This window comes from Lissotriton vulgaris, chromosome 1_1, assembly GCF_964263255.1.
Source record: "Lissotriton vulgaris chromosome 1_1, aLisVul1.2, whole genome shotgun sequence".
Taxonomy (NCBI): Eukaryota; Metazoa; Chordata; class Amphibia; order Caudata; family Salamandridae; genus Lissotriton; species Lissotriton vulgaris.
Window position 1 is genome coordinate 540014595 of NC_141685.1, and position 18027 is coordinate 540032621.

General features: G+C 43.5%; 1 protein-coding gene across 3 annotated transcripts in view; it reads right to left on the reverse strand.

The window, feature by feature from the left end:
* CCDC18 (coiled-coil domain containing 18) overlaps nt 1–18027 on the reverse strand; it is a 1483839-nt gene that overhangs the window by 971114 nt on the left and 494698 nt on the right. For all 3 annotated transcript variants that reach the window (XM_086953919.1, XM_086953920.1, XM_086953918.1), the window contains one exon: nt 649–866. In XM_086953919.1, coding sequence (XP_086810045.1) covers nt 649–866 — 218 coding nt within the window. The remainder of the gene's footprint in view (nt 1–648; nt 867–18027) is intronic.

Here is an 18027-nt window from a genome sequence, read left to right on the forward strand (position 1 = left end):
CCCCTTGTTGTAAATATCTAAAGAGAATACATCATTTGAAGTCCCCATTAAAGTTGCAGCTTCCTGAACATAACATGGTATAATGAGGTATTATGAAAAATAAACACCATTAAGCTCCTCACACTGTTCTGAAAAGAGGCACGGGTATTCTTTTCTCCTCTCAGCTATCAGTTAAAAAACGGTGTTGGATCTAGCCCTGATCTCTTGACTGGGTGAGAGTATTCTGTTTAATTCAGAGACTCTGTCCCTCACCACCCCTTGTTGTAAATATCAGTTATTAAACAGCATCCTTTAAAGGTAAGTTTACAGAAGGACGAAAAGAAGATGTTGGAGCAGGTGACGAGAGTAACACTGGTGAGAATCTGTGCTCAGAAAGAAAGTCCTTGGAGCCTCAACATTGATTTAAACTAAATATCATCACTATGATTTGGGTTGGAATGGACCTAATATGTGTTCGAAAGTCAGGTACAGGACATGGTTTCTGTGGGGCAAAAATCAATTAAGCATTGCCCATTGCATTCAGGTTGAATTACATAAGAGTTTAATTTAAATTGATTTATGATCAGAAGTCTTGCCTATACAAAAAAAGAAAAATGTAAGCTTTCATTTCATCAAGTTTTATGAAGGTCTGTGCATCAGGCCACTTACCTCTTGTTCTAATTTGCTGGTTTTCACTGCTTTCTCTAGTAACTCCTCTTGGATTGCTTGAAACTGAGATGTTCTCTGGTTCATAGACATTTTTACAGAAGAAACTTCAGATTCTGCCTTCATTAATTTGGCCTTTAATGTTTCAACTTGACCAACAAGAGTTTCCTTCTCCTTCTCCAGTCGCTTGCAGGTTTGCTCCAGGCACTGACATTTTCTCTCTTAAAAATTAAAAGATGACATAGTTATTAGGCAGGTAGTATGAACACCTGCTTACACCCATATTTAAAACAAAGTATTCAAAAAAGTGGCATTTAAAGACCAAAATGTACCATAGTTTGGGTAGGTGAGGTGTTGCGTTGATATTAAACCACAGACCAGAACACTTGGGTATATGCCATTCCTGCATTTTGCTAAAGATCAGCAAAGCTTCATATTAAATGAAAGCATACAAGCTAAAATCGTTAAACTACATTATTTTAGCACTGGGCACATTTATGTTCAAAAAGACAAAATTCCCAAAATGTAAAGGGTATCAAGATCATCCAATTACAAACACATTTATGTCCCACTTTTTGTTTTTTTAAACAAATTGTATTCATTTTCTTCCGATTACAAAAAAGGAAAATAAGGACTTCTGTATAGCAGGACCAAGAATAAGCACATCATAGCGGTACAGATTTGCGCTTATTCATTATGTTTAGTCCTTCCTCAGTATTTACAGTCGCATAGTGTTTGGATACATTAGCTATCCTCCCTGCTAATACATCAATAGTACTACCTTACTCGGTGAGAATGAAACAAGTACTCAATATTTTAAACTCACTCCCCCCCCTCCCCCGCTGACGAGCCCTTAGAAAAAAAAAACTAAATACTAAGGAGAGGGACTGGATTGTGAAGGCCAGATACTGTGTGCCTAGTTAGTTTTGTGAGCACTGGTATTGAGGGTTGTGCATATACTATATATATTTATAACACACCTTATTTTGGCTACTAGGATTCAAGGGAATGGAAACCTTGGGGGTCATGGCTGTATCTATCACCAGCTCTTACCATGGAGAGTCAGTGCCGATACGCAGGGAGAGTTGAATATGTCACCAGATTTAAAAGATTCTAACAGGAGGTCCCAACTCATAGCAATAGGCTCCTTTCTCAGTCCTCTTTTTTCTTCTCTCGGAATAGCTACACTCCGCCAGTCCCCATTATTCAACTTCTTCTTTCCAACTCAGTATCGTGGGGGCTAAAGGTGATTTTCACCTCCTTGTGACTCCTCGTTTTGCTAGTATAAGAGCTAAATCTATCAAATTAGCCTGTACTTGGTACTCTTTTCGTCGTCAATATAGTCCCAATATACATGTTTCTGCTGTTTGCCAACCCATGTCTCCCACAACTCCCTCCAAGGCATTGGTTATTCCTCCAAGTATCCCCTCAGCCCGGCACAAGCCCATATCATATGTATGAGATCTGCATCCTATTCAGTACATCTTGGGCAAGATGCCGTAACACTAAGGTAGAGGGAATGCAGTTTGTGTGGTGTTAAATTTGCCCTCGAGTTACCATATATTGTATACATTTAAATTGTGTGGTTCGGGATACTCGTTTTGGATAGTCCAGTATCGTCTTCCACTCTTTATCTAGTAGTGGTCTGTTCATATCCTGTTCCCATTTGGTGCGTATTAAAGTCCACAGGGATGGTTAGTGAGTACATATCCCATGATAAAACCAACGGGTGAGGTGACTACTGTCCCCCTAAAATACATTAGATTAACTAACTCATTTGTGTTGGGTTCGGATCCTTGGGGTGCCCAGTGTTTCTTTATGTAACGCACCCAGCTCCCGTGTGTCAAAAACAGTACTTCCGAGACCCCACGTTAGTTCGTGAAATCTGTATTCAGTAGTAGCATCCTCTCTCCAAAGAGGTCCCCCACTGTGTCAACCTTGGCCTGCGTCCAGGGTTCTAATATGCGGAAGGTGAGAGTTCCCAAATTAGTGGGGATACTCAATAATGGTATGTTAGGGGCATATGCTGGGGTGGTGATAGTGTACTGCAATGCTTGCTTCCAGTATGTGCTTGTAGTCTTAAGCAGCGTTCGAGCCGAAGGCAGAATCGTGCTACCGGGGAAGAGCAGGCTATGTAAGATAACCTGTGCAATCATTTGCTTAGTGTAAGCTATTTCCTGTAGTTTGCGGCCTGCTAACCAATATGAAAGCCACTGCAGTTGCGTTGATAGACAATATGCATAAAAGTCTGGGGCCCCCATCCCACCGGCATCTGACGGGAGTTGCAGTTTCGCTAAGCTTAAATATCGACGGCCTGTGCCCCATATTAAACTAATCAGCAAAGTGTTCAATGTTTTAAATATGTTTTTGGGGAACACTACTGGCAGGTTTGTGAAACAATAGAGAAGGCGCAGGAGCACTACCATTTTCGAGGTTGCCATTCTTCCTGCCACTGAAAGGGGCAGGGACGTCCAAAACGTGATTTGAGCCCTCATTGAGCTTGTTGCCTTTTGCAGGTTCCCCTCAATAAGATCTAGTTGGTTTCTATATATCTGTATCCCCAGGCATCTGAGTGTAGTGTGGGCTATTATGCCACGGTTTCCAAAAGGAATAGTTTTTCCATCTGTGTTGTTGCCAAAGGGGAAGGCATACGATTTTTCATCATTTATGGCCAACCCCGCAATGGTTTCAAATTGTGTAAAGTGTTGCGCTACACTGTCCAAATTATTCAGTAATCTTCTGGTATACAGTATAATGTTGTCTGCATAAAGTGAGAGCGCGTGGTGAGTACCATTGAGTGTGATATCCTATCCCGTAGATGCTGCACGTATTTTGTGGGCTAAAAGCTCCAGGGCAAGTACAAATAAAATAAACGATAGGGGGCAACCCTGCCTCGTGCCTCTCTGTATTCGGTATGCTTCAGATATGTGTGATCCAGTGCGTACACTCGCTGTGAAAAGGTGATATAATATTTGAATCCACCGAGTGTATTCTTGGGAAATTTCGAATTTCCGCAGGGCAGCAAGCATATAGTCCCAGCCTACTGTGTTGAATGCTTGGGTGATATCCAGTGCAATACACCCTGCCTCTGGCATCTCCGTGGCGCAGGAAAACATTGTATTGCACAGCCTGCGTATATTTAGGGGTGTGCTACGCGCTGGGACAAATTGGCATTGATTGATATGTACTAACTTCGTTAAAAGGGATTGTAAACGATTTTCTAAAATTTTACTTAAAATCTTGTTTTTGGTGTTTAGTAGGGAAAGTGGGCGATATGCAGACAATTTAGTGTGATCTCTTCCAGGGTTGGAGCAGTGAGGTTATCAGTGCTTGCGCTGTAGAGGGGGGTAGAGTGCCGGTCTCATATGCTTCATTATATAGTTTCTTAAGTTGGGGGGCTAGTTGTGGCATAGCATTCTGCTGGTAAACCATCTAGCCCTGGGGTTTTGTTGTTAGGAAGGTCCTTGATTGCTGCATTTATTTCAGCTAGTATAATAGGGTTAGCCAGCATTTTCCAGCCTCTTCAGTCACTTAGGAAGTTCTATTACTTCAAGGAAGGAGCTGATCTCCTGATGATCCACTTGTTGTGAGGCAGTGTAAAGCGTTTTGTAATGGTCATAAAATGCTTTATTGATATCTGTTTGTGTTATGCTATTGTGTTGAGTTATGATTTCTATTATTGTAATTGTTGAAGGGGGGGGGGGCATTTCTAAGAATACGTGCCAATAGTATGCCCGGCCTGCCTGCAATTTGTGAAAAAAAGTATGGTTATCTATCATGCTTAGTTGGTCCAATAGTTCCGCATATTGTATGCGTGCCTCTTGGAGTTCCGGTTTTGTAGCAGGATCTAGTGCTGCCCTGGTCTTGAGTGTGTTCAATTTATTCTCGACTGTCTGCAATTCTCGGCTAGTCTGTTGTCGGGCTGCTGTGGAGGTACTAATAGCTGTGCCCCTGAGCACCACCTTGAATGCCTCCCACTCCATCCCCACCGACGATGATGTGCCAGCATTTTCCCTGAAATAGTGTGTAATGGTGCAGGCCAGTGCTTCCTTAAACACCCCATCCTCCAAGTGGCGAGGGTCTAGTCTCTACGTGGGGACCATGGCAGGGACGATTCCCCATGCGATTATGATCTCTAGCGCACTGTGGTCTGATATTCTTTTGCCTACATAGGCTGATTGAGTAGTCTATGTGAGAAGTGATGGACTACAGAATATGTGGTCGATCCGTGTGTGAAGATTGTGTGTGGGTGAATAAATTGAGTATTCCTGCATCCCCCTGTTGTGGCTGTGCCATATTTCTCTCAGAGAACATCCTTGTGCCCAATTCTGCAACAATTTAGATTGACGTGTTGTATGAGCACCGACTCGGGGGGGATGGGACCATTTCAGTGTGGCGTCCAGGACCGCATTAAAGTCGCCTCCTAGTATCCAGGGAAGGTCCGCCCAATCTGCCAGAGCGGGACTCGCTCGGGCGTAAAAAGGTTCTTGACCCGAATCAGGGGCATATAAACTCCCTAGTACTATTGGATTGCCATCTAAGACACCTCGATGCATGATGTATCTGCCCTCCTCATCTATACGCTTCTCATGCACTACAAATGGAACTCTGGAATGTATCCACACTGTCGCCCCTCGAGCAAATGCGGAATAAGTCATACTGTACAACTGACCTCGCCATTTTTTTTGTAGTTTGATAGCTTCTGACGTTGTTAAATGAGTTTCCTGCAAAGACACTAGTTGCGCTCTACGCCTTGTTAATTGTGTTCTTACTCTATGCCTTTTGTGTGGCGATCCCAATCCCCTTATATTCCAAGTGAGACAGTTATAATATTGTATTGATTCCATGTGTGATATCATTGTGAAATAATGCAAACCAGACCAAAATTTATACGAACTAAGGCCCGTCAGCATCCCTGTAAAACAACCCAATACTCGGTCCAACTGTGGAACTTTGTTCGACCAAACATTATAAACGATTCCTATTAACTATGCATTTCTAAAGCTTCCAATTGCGTTGGGTGTCATGGTTGGTGTGTATCGCTTGTGAATCTCAAGAGGTCACGAATGATCTTCCATAAAAGGTGTAAGATCCTGCTCCAGGACCCCGCCTCAAAACAGTGTCCAAGTCTCCAAAAAACGGGTCTCTAGTGAGGGACCATTATAATCATTCTGTTACATGGAGTTCTCGTACGCTGTTTTCACGGTAGTCTTACCTCACTCCTTGATTGATCTTAAGTAGTCCGCCTGGGACAGGTTGCTCAGCAGGGTGGTGCGTGTAATTCTCACCTCTGTCAGGCAAGGAAGCCGCTGACACTGCAATGACTGGCATATGTCTTGCACAGGAGCCTCACCTCAAAGTGTGCACGCTGGGCATGTCCGACTGGGCAATGCAGGTTCCCATTTGCTGGGCCTTCAGCTGAGGAACTTGTTCACCGTCTGTGACAACATCGAAGAGAACAGCGGTTGGCTGTTGTCTGGTTCCGATTGCGCTGCGTCACCTGTGGATGATTCATCATCCATGATTACTCTCTTTTCACTGCAGATATGATTTCCAGTCTTTGTCCTTCCAGCACCTGTTCGGGTGTAGGACTTGAGTCTTCTTCCAGTCTCTTGGTTTTGGGACATTGACGTGTAAATAAATCATAAATCATACGTTCTTATATAGCGCCTTTCACGGTAAGGTCTCAAGGCGCTTGCTTTGGGAACCCGTCCTGGTCTTTCCCTGCGAGATTACCCCTACTGGGCATCCCCAAGGTGAAGAGAATTATCGAGTCTGTGGACATTTTGAGCTCAAGGCCCTGCCGCGTCGGGGATTGAACCCTGGTCCCCGGTTCTGACCTCTGCATCAGGGACTGCCTCCTCTAACCGGTGAGCCATACTTCTCCACAGATTAGAAGGCAAAACGTGTTTGCCTTCTTCTAATCTGTGAGTCATCCATCTGTCTGTGGGCTGAACTTATAGGTAGGTCAGGAAAGATATGTTCGAGCTATTCCCATATAGCTTGGAGAGGTTGTTTGACTCCTTGATATAATGCTCTCTTCCTCTGCACTTGAAGCGTGTAATCGGGAAAAAGTGAGATGCGTACATTATCTCTCTTGATCTGTGCGTTTTCTCTCGCCACCAATAGGAGCTTGTCACGGTCTCTGTAATTCAACCATCTAGCAGCTATACTGCGGGGGCGGCATGCCAGGCACTATCTCTCCTCCTAGTGGGGACCCTGTGAGCTCTCTCAATGCAGAAGGTTTCAGTTAGTATTCCTGGTGGCATTAGTGACTTTAGCCATGATTTTATAAACAATGTCACGTTTTGGCCTTCTGAGTTTTCCGGCAGATCTATAATGCGCACATTGTTGCGGCGCGATCGCCCTTCTGCGTCCTCTACTCTTTCTTGAAGGGTTGTGATCTGGTGTTGCAGACGTTCCAGTGTGTCAGAGTGTTCTTTCTGCTTCGGGTATAATTCTTGTACTGTCGCTTTATTGGCGCGCAACTTTTCTGCAAGTTTTTTGTGGTCATCCCTAAATATGGTGATTTCTGTTGTGAATGAACCCAGCTGTTCCATTACTGAACAGGATTGTCTTATTTCTTGAAAAATGAGAACCAGTTTGCCCGGCTGTGAGCGATCAGCCGTGGGAGGAACCACTTTGGTAGGCGTAGTGGCCGGGGCCGTGTTGGTATCTTCAGTGTCCCAGTTTATTTCTTCGAGCGTCCCATTGTGAATTAGTGCCTGTGATTGATTAAGGTATGGACTTTTGATGAATACGTTGTGGCTTAGCGGTCGCGCTCCAAAAAGTGGTTTCTTCGTGTTCGATTTATCAGCTGCGCGCCAATGTTTATTTAGGCGCACCCTCCTTGGTCGACCCATCTCAGCAATCGCATGGTCGAGCGTCCCGCACGCTTGCTTCCTATTAAGGCTTTTGCGGTTCGGTGAGGTAGGTACGAGGGTGACCCTCCGGATCCACGACTCTGCATGCAAGGCCAGTATTATTAATGCAGGTGAGTTAGGCAGAGACCCCTCCAGAAACTCAGCTGCATCCCCATGAGGGGGGGGGGCATGGGTCTGACTCGATCCCCCCCCCCCCCTCCAAGAGTCTCTTGCATGTTGTAAGGGCAATGCACTCTCCAGCGTTGTCTGGGTGCTTCACACAACAGCCCGTAGATGCACCTCGGCCAGGGTGCCAGCCCCAGCCAACCACCAGTACCAAGGTCAAATGACGGGACCACCACAATGCAGATCACTCCCCAGGGAGGCCCCTTCCACTCCTAGTCAGTAGGTGATTGCCCACCAGCATCAGAGTCGAGTTTCTTACTTGTTCTTCCTGGACAGCTGCACATGCATCGCGGGCCTACCGCATCTTGATCCAGGCTTGGCTTCCGTGCGGTCCATATCTCCAAGGCTCACAGTTTCCGTTAGGACCTACTGATGATCTTATGTGATTAACATTAGTAATGAGGGCAGGACTCACCCTGGTTCTCAGCCAGCCGGGGGTGGGGGGGTGGGTGATATGGAGGACCGACCCGTTCCAACGTACCTCCAGGTCACTTCCACCTCACAGCAATGGCTCGGCTGTCCACTGCACCATGGATATCTGAACTGTGATTGGGTGCCGGGGGAGAGATGAACGCAAGTGCGAGATGGCAGGGCTGCGTGTCCTAAATTCTATCAAGCCCTAGGTCAGCTGCGGGGATCACGTCCTTGGCAGCCCCTCGTCCCTTTAGAAGTCTCTGCTCCTCTCAGTCTGTGGGTGCATTTGATATTTGTAGCCTTCCACCGGGCGGTAGCATTCAGCGGCAGCCCATGTGTCCGGCTCCCTTACTGTCAGTCTGGCCCCCTCTTCTTCCGTTCCGAAGGACCGGAGAGCGCTGGCCGGGCCAGTCCAATTCGGACCCCTACCCCCAGTCATGCCGCAACAGGCCGGGCCATTCAGCAGAGTGTCTGCAGTGTAGGGCTCTCAATGCCGAGTGTCACAAAGCCACCCCTGACCGACTATCCGAACCAGCCCAGGGTGGCCTCTGACACCAGGTGCCGTCGGGAACATCCCAACCTCGGCTCACCCTCCTTCGGTGCCCGGGATGTGAAGACACTCCTTACTTTTGGGGGACGGGGAAAGGGATTCACAGTCTCATCCCGATGCTCGACCGGCGTTTTCACCTCATCAGCGAGAGTCGAGAGCCGCCATTTTGGTGCTGCTTCAGTACACACCGGCAGCCGCGGAAGTGGGCATCGAGTTAATGCGTCTACGAAGAAGATTTGTGATCCTCAGAGTCCAACTGCTGTTCATTTGAGCTTATGACAGCTGATGCCGTACCTCATCAGTCGATAAGGCTTGGATGCCGGGCCCCGATCTCCACAACTATACGACAGCCATGTTCGGCGGTTAGCCATGCCCCCATCTTTATGTCCCACTTTTCAGATCACGAAAATGCAATGTTTAAGAATAGAATAGTATAATTTGCAAGGATAAAAGTAAACCAATTATATTATATAGCAAAGTACCTTTGTAAAGTGATTGGAAAGCACTGGATGTAGGCGAAGGATTTTGTAAGAATTTAAAAATAATAAGAACCGTGGCAATCCTAAAGTGATTGAAAGAAGCAACATTTTCAGAGAATGACTTTAATTGTGGATGGGAAAAAGCAATGCTTCCAAAAAAGATAAAACCTATATGTCTGATTTACCTTTTTATATGTGAATTTATTTTTCCCAACAGAAAGAAAATAGCATAAAAACATGTAGCACTCAAATTAACTTTTTATGGCATAATTGTACAATAAAATCACAATGGCTGTAAAGACCCATAAGCGGTTGACAGACACATAGCAGTGATACAAAATATTTCCAAAGGGGTGCTTCAACGAGTTCCCAACATCATTAACCCAGTATTAAAACCTACAAAAACACAGTTTGGCAAATAAATTGCTGAGGACACACATCACCCATGTGAACATGGTAAGGGATCACAGATGCAGGAGGGTAGGGTCTATTCAAGGTATATGGTCTGTCTGTGAAAAATCATTTCGGAACAAAGTGTGCCTTGCAAGGGTTCCATTTGTCTCTTGGAATAGAAGCAATAGTGTAGTGTAGTTCCTATATTCCCAATAGGCTCTGCGCATTGGAATAATATAACCTATAGATATCACATAGGACTGAGGTCAGTATGTCTCTTTCGAGTATACTAAACTTAATTGTGATTGCCAGCTAGCTCAGAGGTCACTAGAAACGTTCTCGATTACACAAGAAGGGATTAGTTTCAGACAACCGCATAAACATGACAACTTTGTTTACCAAGAATAAAACGTATCTTCAGAGTCGTGGCAACAATAGATAACTATTTTACTCAGTCATTCGTGCATGCTTCGTTTCTACAGAGTTGCAGAGAAAATAGAGAGACGGGCATTTCAGTGAAAGGGGTTTATTGAACAGTCTTCTTTCTCATGCAAGAGAGGTGAACTGCTACAATCGTTAGACAGAATGCAAAGTATAATGCGTACAGCGTAAACAGTAATATGAAGTAATACTGTAATAGCATTGTCTGGTGCTATGACATATTAAAATACATACATAAAAACCACAGGCTAAAATACTCAACTGGTGCTTCTAAAATACACCTACCCCAATGTACCTAACCTAGGTCTAGTACGAGGGAAGAAAAGTGTGTGATCTTTAGCATAGGTTTAGTTTTGCCAAAGGTTTCTCTAGGGTCTAATCAGTTCCATACCTTAGAATGAGAGAGGTTGGTATCTCTTTCACGGACTCGATTTCCCAACACCCCGCAAGGGGAGTCAGAAACACTGGAGCCGGATTTTTCAGCAGAGGATGAGAACTTCTGATCAGTGCGTCAGATGGAGAATTGGCTTCCTTCGGCACTTGCTGTAGCGAGCTGCGTCGTGCAAAGTAGGTAGTCGAACTGCACAGAACCAATCCGTGATTTGCCATAGCAAGTGAAGGTATATTTATACCTTTAAGGTGCTTAGAAATGCCAGCTTTGACGTAAAGTCAGGCATATGAACTACATGAAAGAACAACTCCTAAGGAATAGATGTTCATGTATAATAACTGAGTTCTTGGAGAAATCAATATTCAAGCAAGGGGAAGTCTCTAACGGCTTAAGCGTCTGGTTTTCCAAGAAATCGTTGTGACGTAGGATGAACAGATGGAAGTAGCCATGCCTGTATTTGGATAGCATGGGCTATGCCTAAATAAGGACTGGATTTCTATGCCTATATAAGGGCACCGCAAATTGTACAAATATAAGGGCATGAATCTGGAAATTCAATTGGAATCTAAAATCGTACACAACAATAGGAAGCAGTGACCAACATGTGTTCAACATGTCATTGAATGGGACAGTGTAAGCAGTGATCCACTACCCCACCACTCTCGGAGCCATAAGAAGAGTTAATGTATTTTTTTCTGATTAAACAATACAAACACAATTTCATCATGTTTTACCCAATATGGAATTTGCCTCTGCATTTACCCGGTTAGTACGCATTCATGGCAATCAGGTTTGGGGTGGAAGATGACTGGAGGTGGAGAGACTTTCTTTAAGTTGAAGGAGAAAGTGGAAGAAATGAGTGTGCAGCACAGATGCGGACACACTGAGACCTTACTGCATTGACAGCAGGTGAATCACCATATTGCTCTCAACAGAAGTAGCCCTTCTTAACTTTCCCTGGGTTGCTGCACTGCTAACAGCTCACCAAAAAAGAAACTAAATCCATATCATACAATATTTACTTTAACTTTGGTACAATTCTAGTTCACAATTTAGATGAAACCAGGCACAAACTATTTGCGCTATGGTGCATTACTTAAAGAGATGAGTGTAAATAAGATAGGTATTATTTTAACACAACCTTATGGTCCAAGCAGTAAGTAACTGCATATTTCAAGGATACATGCATAGCATTACCAGCCAGTTGCAAGGTTGGTAATGCAATTAGCCATCATAAAACTCAGACTCATAGTAGAGTCACAAACCGAAAGCAAAGAAGGGTCTGAAAATCTTGCACATGAATTTGTTGTCAATAAACAATGCAACTACCAAGTGAAAATGATGCACACCTTATTCTCTGGAAGCCTTATTATCTTATGCATTGCTTACTGCAGCTGTTACAGGGACATCACTAAATATCTATAAACAGCATGCAAGAATTTATATTTATAGAAGGTCCAAATAAATAGAGAACAATAGCACCCTGCACACATGACTAGAAGAGAATACAAAAGTATTAACAAAATGGCAGGGCAGAGGGAGGGTGAATATCTCATTTGAGTGGAGATCAGGGATTGCTTGGTTGATCCTTGAGGCTCCTGTTGAACTGGTGATGGATGAGCTGTTCTTTCAAGAGAAGTAATTTAATCCTATTGTGAATTGGAGGAGTCTGCTATAGGAACATATATCACACAATATTCAAGGCAAGGAGCTAGAGAAAGCTTGTCTGTTTTTTCCTCGTTTACTACTGGACTTCTAGTCAACCAATGTAATGTAATGTAATGTAATGTAAATTGATACTTGTATAGCGCACTACTTAACCGGAAGGGTCTCAAGGCGCTTGTACGAATACCGCTGTGGAACCCGTCCTGGCTTTCCCTGTGAGGCGTCCACTCCTGGGCACCCCCAGGGTGAAGGCCAGGCATCCTTGGCGTTGTGGGGGCCGTTGTGGAGATTAAGCAAGCTATTGCCCGGAGTTGCATAGTGGGACACTATGATTAGAATAGGCACCGAGGCGAGAATTATCAGGTCCGTGGAATTTTTGAGCCCAAGACCCGCCGAGGCGGGGAATTGAACCCTGGTCCCGGGCTAGACCTCTGCATCAGGGTCTGCCACTCTAATCATTGAGCCACACTTCTCCACTTGTAGCGTCTTTTGTTTCAATGAAAGTTAAAGAGCTTTATCAACTCAGACACTGGGCAATGCTAACTAATGAAATATTAAATCTCCAAAGTTTGTTTCCAAACGTTATTCTGGCTAAGGATCTAAAGGTTTAATATCAACTATTTAAAGATTACATGTTGTTTCCCTGCCAACTAGCCTATGGTTACATATACATAGATGGGTGGGAACTCTGTCACCCACTTCAATGTGGAATTATAGGAAAGACTTTAGCGAATAGTAGACCAATCTTCACTGAAAGTTTAGCAAAGGAAAACCCAATAAAAGCTCATACATTGTTGGTACCAAACTCAAAACTAATTGATCATTCTCAATTAAAACACATCCCGCCAGGATATGATTTAAGTTAGTTTAATTTAAATGAATTAAGAGTTAGGATTGGCTTTAGAGGTCTGTTAAGGTTGTCAGTTACACTAGATGTGATTGATTTAGGGCTAGGGTCACAATAAAGGCTAGGATTAAATTAGCTTTCATTAAAAATCAATGAGTTATATCTGCTTTAATGTAATGTGGTTAGTGTAGACGTAGGTCCCACAAAATGGGGTCAATGTAGTGTAAATTAAATGTAAACTGTGCACAACAGACACTATGCTACTCAATTCCATTCAGAAAAGTGTTAAATAACCCTTAAACTTATTCTAGCACTGGAGAAAAAGACTGATAAACAAGGTGACTACTGGAAAATAATCAAAAGAATTTCCAAGTTTACTGAAAAGACAAATGATTCGCAATAAGGTAGAGTAGGCTGGAAGAGAATTCCAGTGTTTAGAGGCTAAATCTGAAAATGATATGGCTCCTGAATGGTTTAACATGTCTTGTATAGATTACAAGTTAGACTGATGAATGGTCCTAAGAATGAGATGAGATTTAGAGAATATGCTTTCGGAGATAGTAAGCCAATGATGGGAGATCATTAAAAATTACATGGACGAGGTAAATTGAAGATCAATTTAACTGCGGCATGTTGCATTCTTTTGAAGTTGACTAGTGGACAAGATAGAGGGCATTGCAGTAGTCATTGTGTGATAGAAAAACTGCTGTATCCACTGTTTGACAAACTGTATGAGAGAAGAGGGATTGATTTTGCAAAGAATGATGTAGAAAAAAAGGAGGAGCTAGGTGCACTGATCGCGCTTGTAAGCATGGCTGATTAAAGCAGAGTTTCCTGTCCACCAGTTTCTCAGTTACAAATTACTGGATACCAAGAAATTATATCAGCTTTTAGACAATCTGGGTGATTCAATCTAACCCCAGCTCCACCTGGTGGCCACGGCAGCATGCCTTAGAATTGGTTTTCGTGATCCTGGTGAGTTTTTACCCTCTATTAAGCTTGGTTTTAGACTCGACATCCTTGGTGTGGTCTTCCGCCACACTTTTTGCCTTCACCCATTCTGCTTTCTAAATTTCGTTTTGTTGGGATCGCATTTTACCACTGCTAACCAATGCCAAAGTGTAGGTACTCTCTTCCCAAAACATGCTAAAACTGACTGACACTTAATTTACTTATAAGTCCCAAGCATATGGTACTACATGTACCCAGGGCCTGTAAATAAAATGCTACCAGTGGACCTGAAAATAAAATGCTACTATTGGGCCTGCAGCACTCATTGTGCCAGCCACTACAGTAGCACTTTAAAACATATCTCGGGCTTACCACTGCATCCTGTAGTGCAGGTTGAAACTGCCAATTCGACCTGCCAACATAACCCTTTTGCCAGTCCTAAACCTTCATTTTTAATACATCAGAAACACCTCAAAGGTAGGCCCTAAAAGGTCCATAGGGCAGGATGCACTGTATTTAAAAAGAAGGATATGAGAGTTTAAGTTTCAGATGTCCTGGTAGGCACGCATCTACATTTGTTTTCTACTACTGGAAGGCCTATTGCTCCCATTGGATAGTGCTAACTTTTGATTGGGTGTAGGTAGAAATGTCATTTTTGGACTCAAATTAAAATCCTCTTTAATAGTGAAGTTGGATTTCAAGTCACAATTCTGAAAATGACACTTTTAGAAAGTTACTAAAGTGACAAAGGAGCTGGGCTCCGAAACGCCTCGGGCAAGGATTTGCTGATGATTGAAACCAATTAAAAAACGTACACGCATATGAAGTTTGAGCTCGGTTCTTTCGAAAAATACACGAAGGATTTTGGTGCTATATATATATATATATCTTGCACCAAACCTTCTAGATTCAGAAAGTAGTCGGGACACTCCGGGATCCTTCAAAATAACTTTATTTGCAACAAGTGGTCACAAACCGACGCGTTTCGCCGTAAGGCTTGGTCACGGGTAAGGTTTACACATCGTACTTCCGTTTACATACACCCAGTGATAGTAATAAACATAGGACTTTCACGGTTTCCAGCAGTTGGAAAATATAGTCGCCATCTTGTAATGACTAACGACTTCAAATCATGGTTAGAGTTCAATGTATTTACAATTATAAATTCAATCTCAGTGTCAATATGCGTTTGTTATATATATATATATATATATATATATATACATACATACATACATATATACACATTACCTACTGGCAGTCGCCAGTAGGTAGTTATAGTTAGGACCTAGTTTCCGTAGGAAATCCGCAACATTCTATTGGGAATAACTTTAGCGCCGGTTGATGAATCTTCGCGAATTTCTCAAAGAAGATGGCCCGCTCTGCTCCTTCCCTGAAAGTTTTGTGGTGATTCGTCAAGTGGGGGCTGAGAAAAAAGGGGGGTCCCAAAACATGTTTTCCCCATGCAATTTTCCATAGGACGATTAGACACGGCTACAGCCCGAACAGCTGAACGGATTACACCAAATTTGGCAGAGAGGTAGAGTTCGTTTCGCAGATCGCCCTTTTGCTTAAATGGTGTAAATCCCTCCAGTAGTTGTTGAGAAAATGTATATACTTATAAGCGCGCACCGTGCGCGCACCATTGTGCGCGAGCGGGATTCTGATTTGCTGTTAGACGTCTGTCAATATTCGAATCAGTGGAAACCAGGAAGTGTTGTCCGCTATTTTGTCAGTGCGAGAAGCAAAGGGAGCAAAATAAAGGTGAAGAACATGAAAAGGGGGCACGGTAGAGGGTCCCTGACCCCATAGGCTTTCTCAGGGGGTCCCTGTTGGACCCCGAAGGCCCCAAAATGTATTTATTTTTTTTTTAAATCGCAAGGTGCGCGCACAGTGCACGCACCTCCCGAGGCAAAACAGAGTGAAAATTAAAAGTGGAGAACGTGAAAAGGGGGTAGGGTAGAGTCTCCCTTACCCTCTAGGCCTTCTCAGGGGGTCCCTAAAGGACCACAAAGGGCAATAAAAACATTTATTTGGTTTAAAAAAAATCGGGAGGTGCGCACACGTTGCTCGCACCCTTTAGCCGCCATTTTGTGTATGAGGCAGAAGAGAGTGAAAAACAAAAGTCGAGAACGCGAGGTGCGCGCACAGTGGAAAAAAAACAACAACAAAAAGACAGTTAAATAATAAGTTTGAGTGTTTAGATGTTGGTTGGCTCTAAAAAGAGCTGTTGTGTCCATTGATTTTTTTTGGTACCTACAAGTAAGTACCGATGCAAAGTCTAAGGTTTAAAAGGAAGATTCTGTTCCCGTCATCTGTGAAATGTACACCATCTCTCCTACAGATGCCTTGCAAGTTGTTGTGGTATATAGAACCCATACCATAGTCTCTGAGGAAAGCAGAAACAGACTTGTTCACATGTTTCCTTGCTTTTTCAATCTGCGGACAATATTGGTTGGACAATGGTAGCGCTGTGTAATACACACCAGCAGCCATATCTTAATAGGCCTCTGCAGATGCACATGGGAGGGTGCAGGCAGTGGGAGAGGGTTGGTGCAGACAGAAAATGAGATAATGGAGGCAGAGACTAAACTGGTACAATCAGAGGATAGATGGTGTAGGGCTACAGGCAGAGGGACATATGGTGCAGTCAGTGAAAAGCTGGTGCAGAGAGAGGGTGAAATGGTTCAAGCAGAGACACAGATAGTGCAAGCAGACACAGACATGGTGCGAGACTACAGGCAGAGAAGGAAAAGATTTAACATGGTAGCACTGTGTAATACACACCAGCAGCCATATCTTAATAGGCCTCTGCAGATGTACATGAGAGGGTGCAGGCAGTGGGAGAGGGTTGGTGCAGACAGAAAATGATATAATGGAGGCAGAAACTAAACTGGTAGAATCAGAGGATACATGGCGCAGGGCTGCAGGCAGAGGGACAGATGCTGCAGTCAGTGAAAAGATGGTGCAGAGAGAGGGTGAAATGGTTGAAGCAGAGACACAGATAGTGGAAGCAGACACAGACATGGTGCGAGACTACAGGCAGAGAAGGGAAAGATTTAACATGGTAGCGCTGTGTAATACACACCAGTACTGTAGATACTTTTTTCTTTTAGTTAGCCATCCACTAATTGACACAAAACAAAAAGTGTAGTAGACTCCTTTTTCTGTCTGAATTAATCGGAAATGAACTTATTATTTATTGAACATATCACATTTTATACTCAATTTTGTATATTTTCATTTTTCACAATTTTACAACATTAAAAACATATATAATATACAAATTCAAAAACACACATACCACTTTTACATACTCCAAAGTCCAGATTCTCTCACTTTCAATCTCACCCACTCCACACTATCACCACATACAGCACACAAAATATTTACAATTATCAGGCTTTTTACAATTATTTTTACAATGCCATAGAGAATTCACTAAACAAAATCATATCATTTAAATCTTTTGAGGTTCATATTCAACAGTCTTATGGCTGGAAAAGAAAATGGTCTACGCGTTTCGAACTCTAATTGATTTTGAGAGTTCTCATCAGGACCAAGCTGTGGGGAAAAGGATAACCTCTATTAGTCTCGTTGTTCTAGTTTGCCTGCTAAACCTCTCTTTAAAACATGAGCAACTTTTACCTGTCTACACTTGTCAATGACCCAATTGAGTCGGTCGCAAGACACTGTAAAGTAAAGTAAACCACAACCTGTGCGTTAACACCTCAAACAACAACAACAGACTGAATCATTCCAAACATTTCCTTAGTGTTGTTCACATTCACACAATCAGGAAAAACTTACATTGGGCTTTTGGGGGTAGGAGTTCTATCTGTGTGTATTGGGGATGGTCTGGGTCTTTAATACCTGTGGTCAAATAAAGTTAAAATGTGTCACAAGGGGCAGGGGGACAGGGGAAACAAAGGATCTGGCACTTACTCAGGCGGCCATCCTCGTTTCAGCGTCTATGGAGTCAAATCAGTAGCGCTCGAGTGTTCTGAAATACACAAAAACAGAACAGCTGTTCTAAAACGTCTGCTGAGGAAAAAGCAGGTGGCCGCGGCTGCTACCTCGTTCTTGTGCGGTCAAGGGGCATACCTGGGATTAGATCGCTGTCTCCGTTCGGAACAGTCAGTCTATCACTGTCTCACAGTTGGCAGCTTCCGGATTGTGAACGCCCGGGTTTGTAGCGGCGT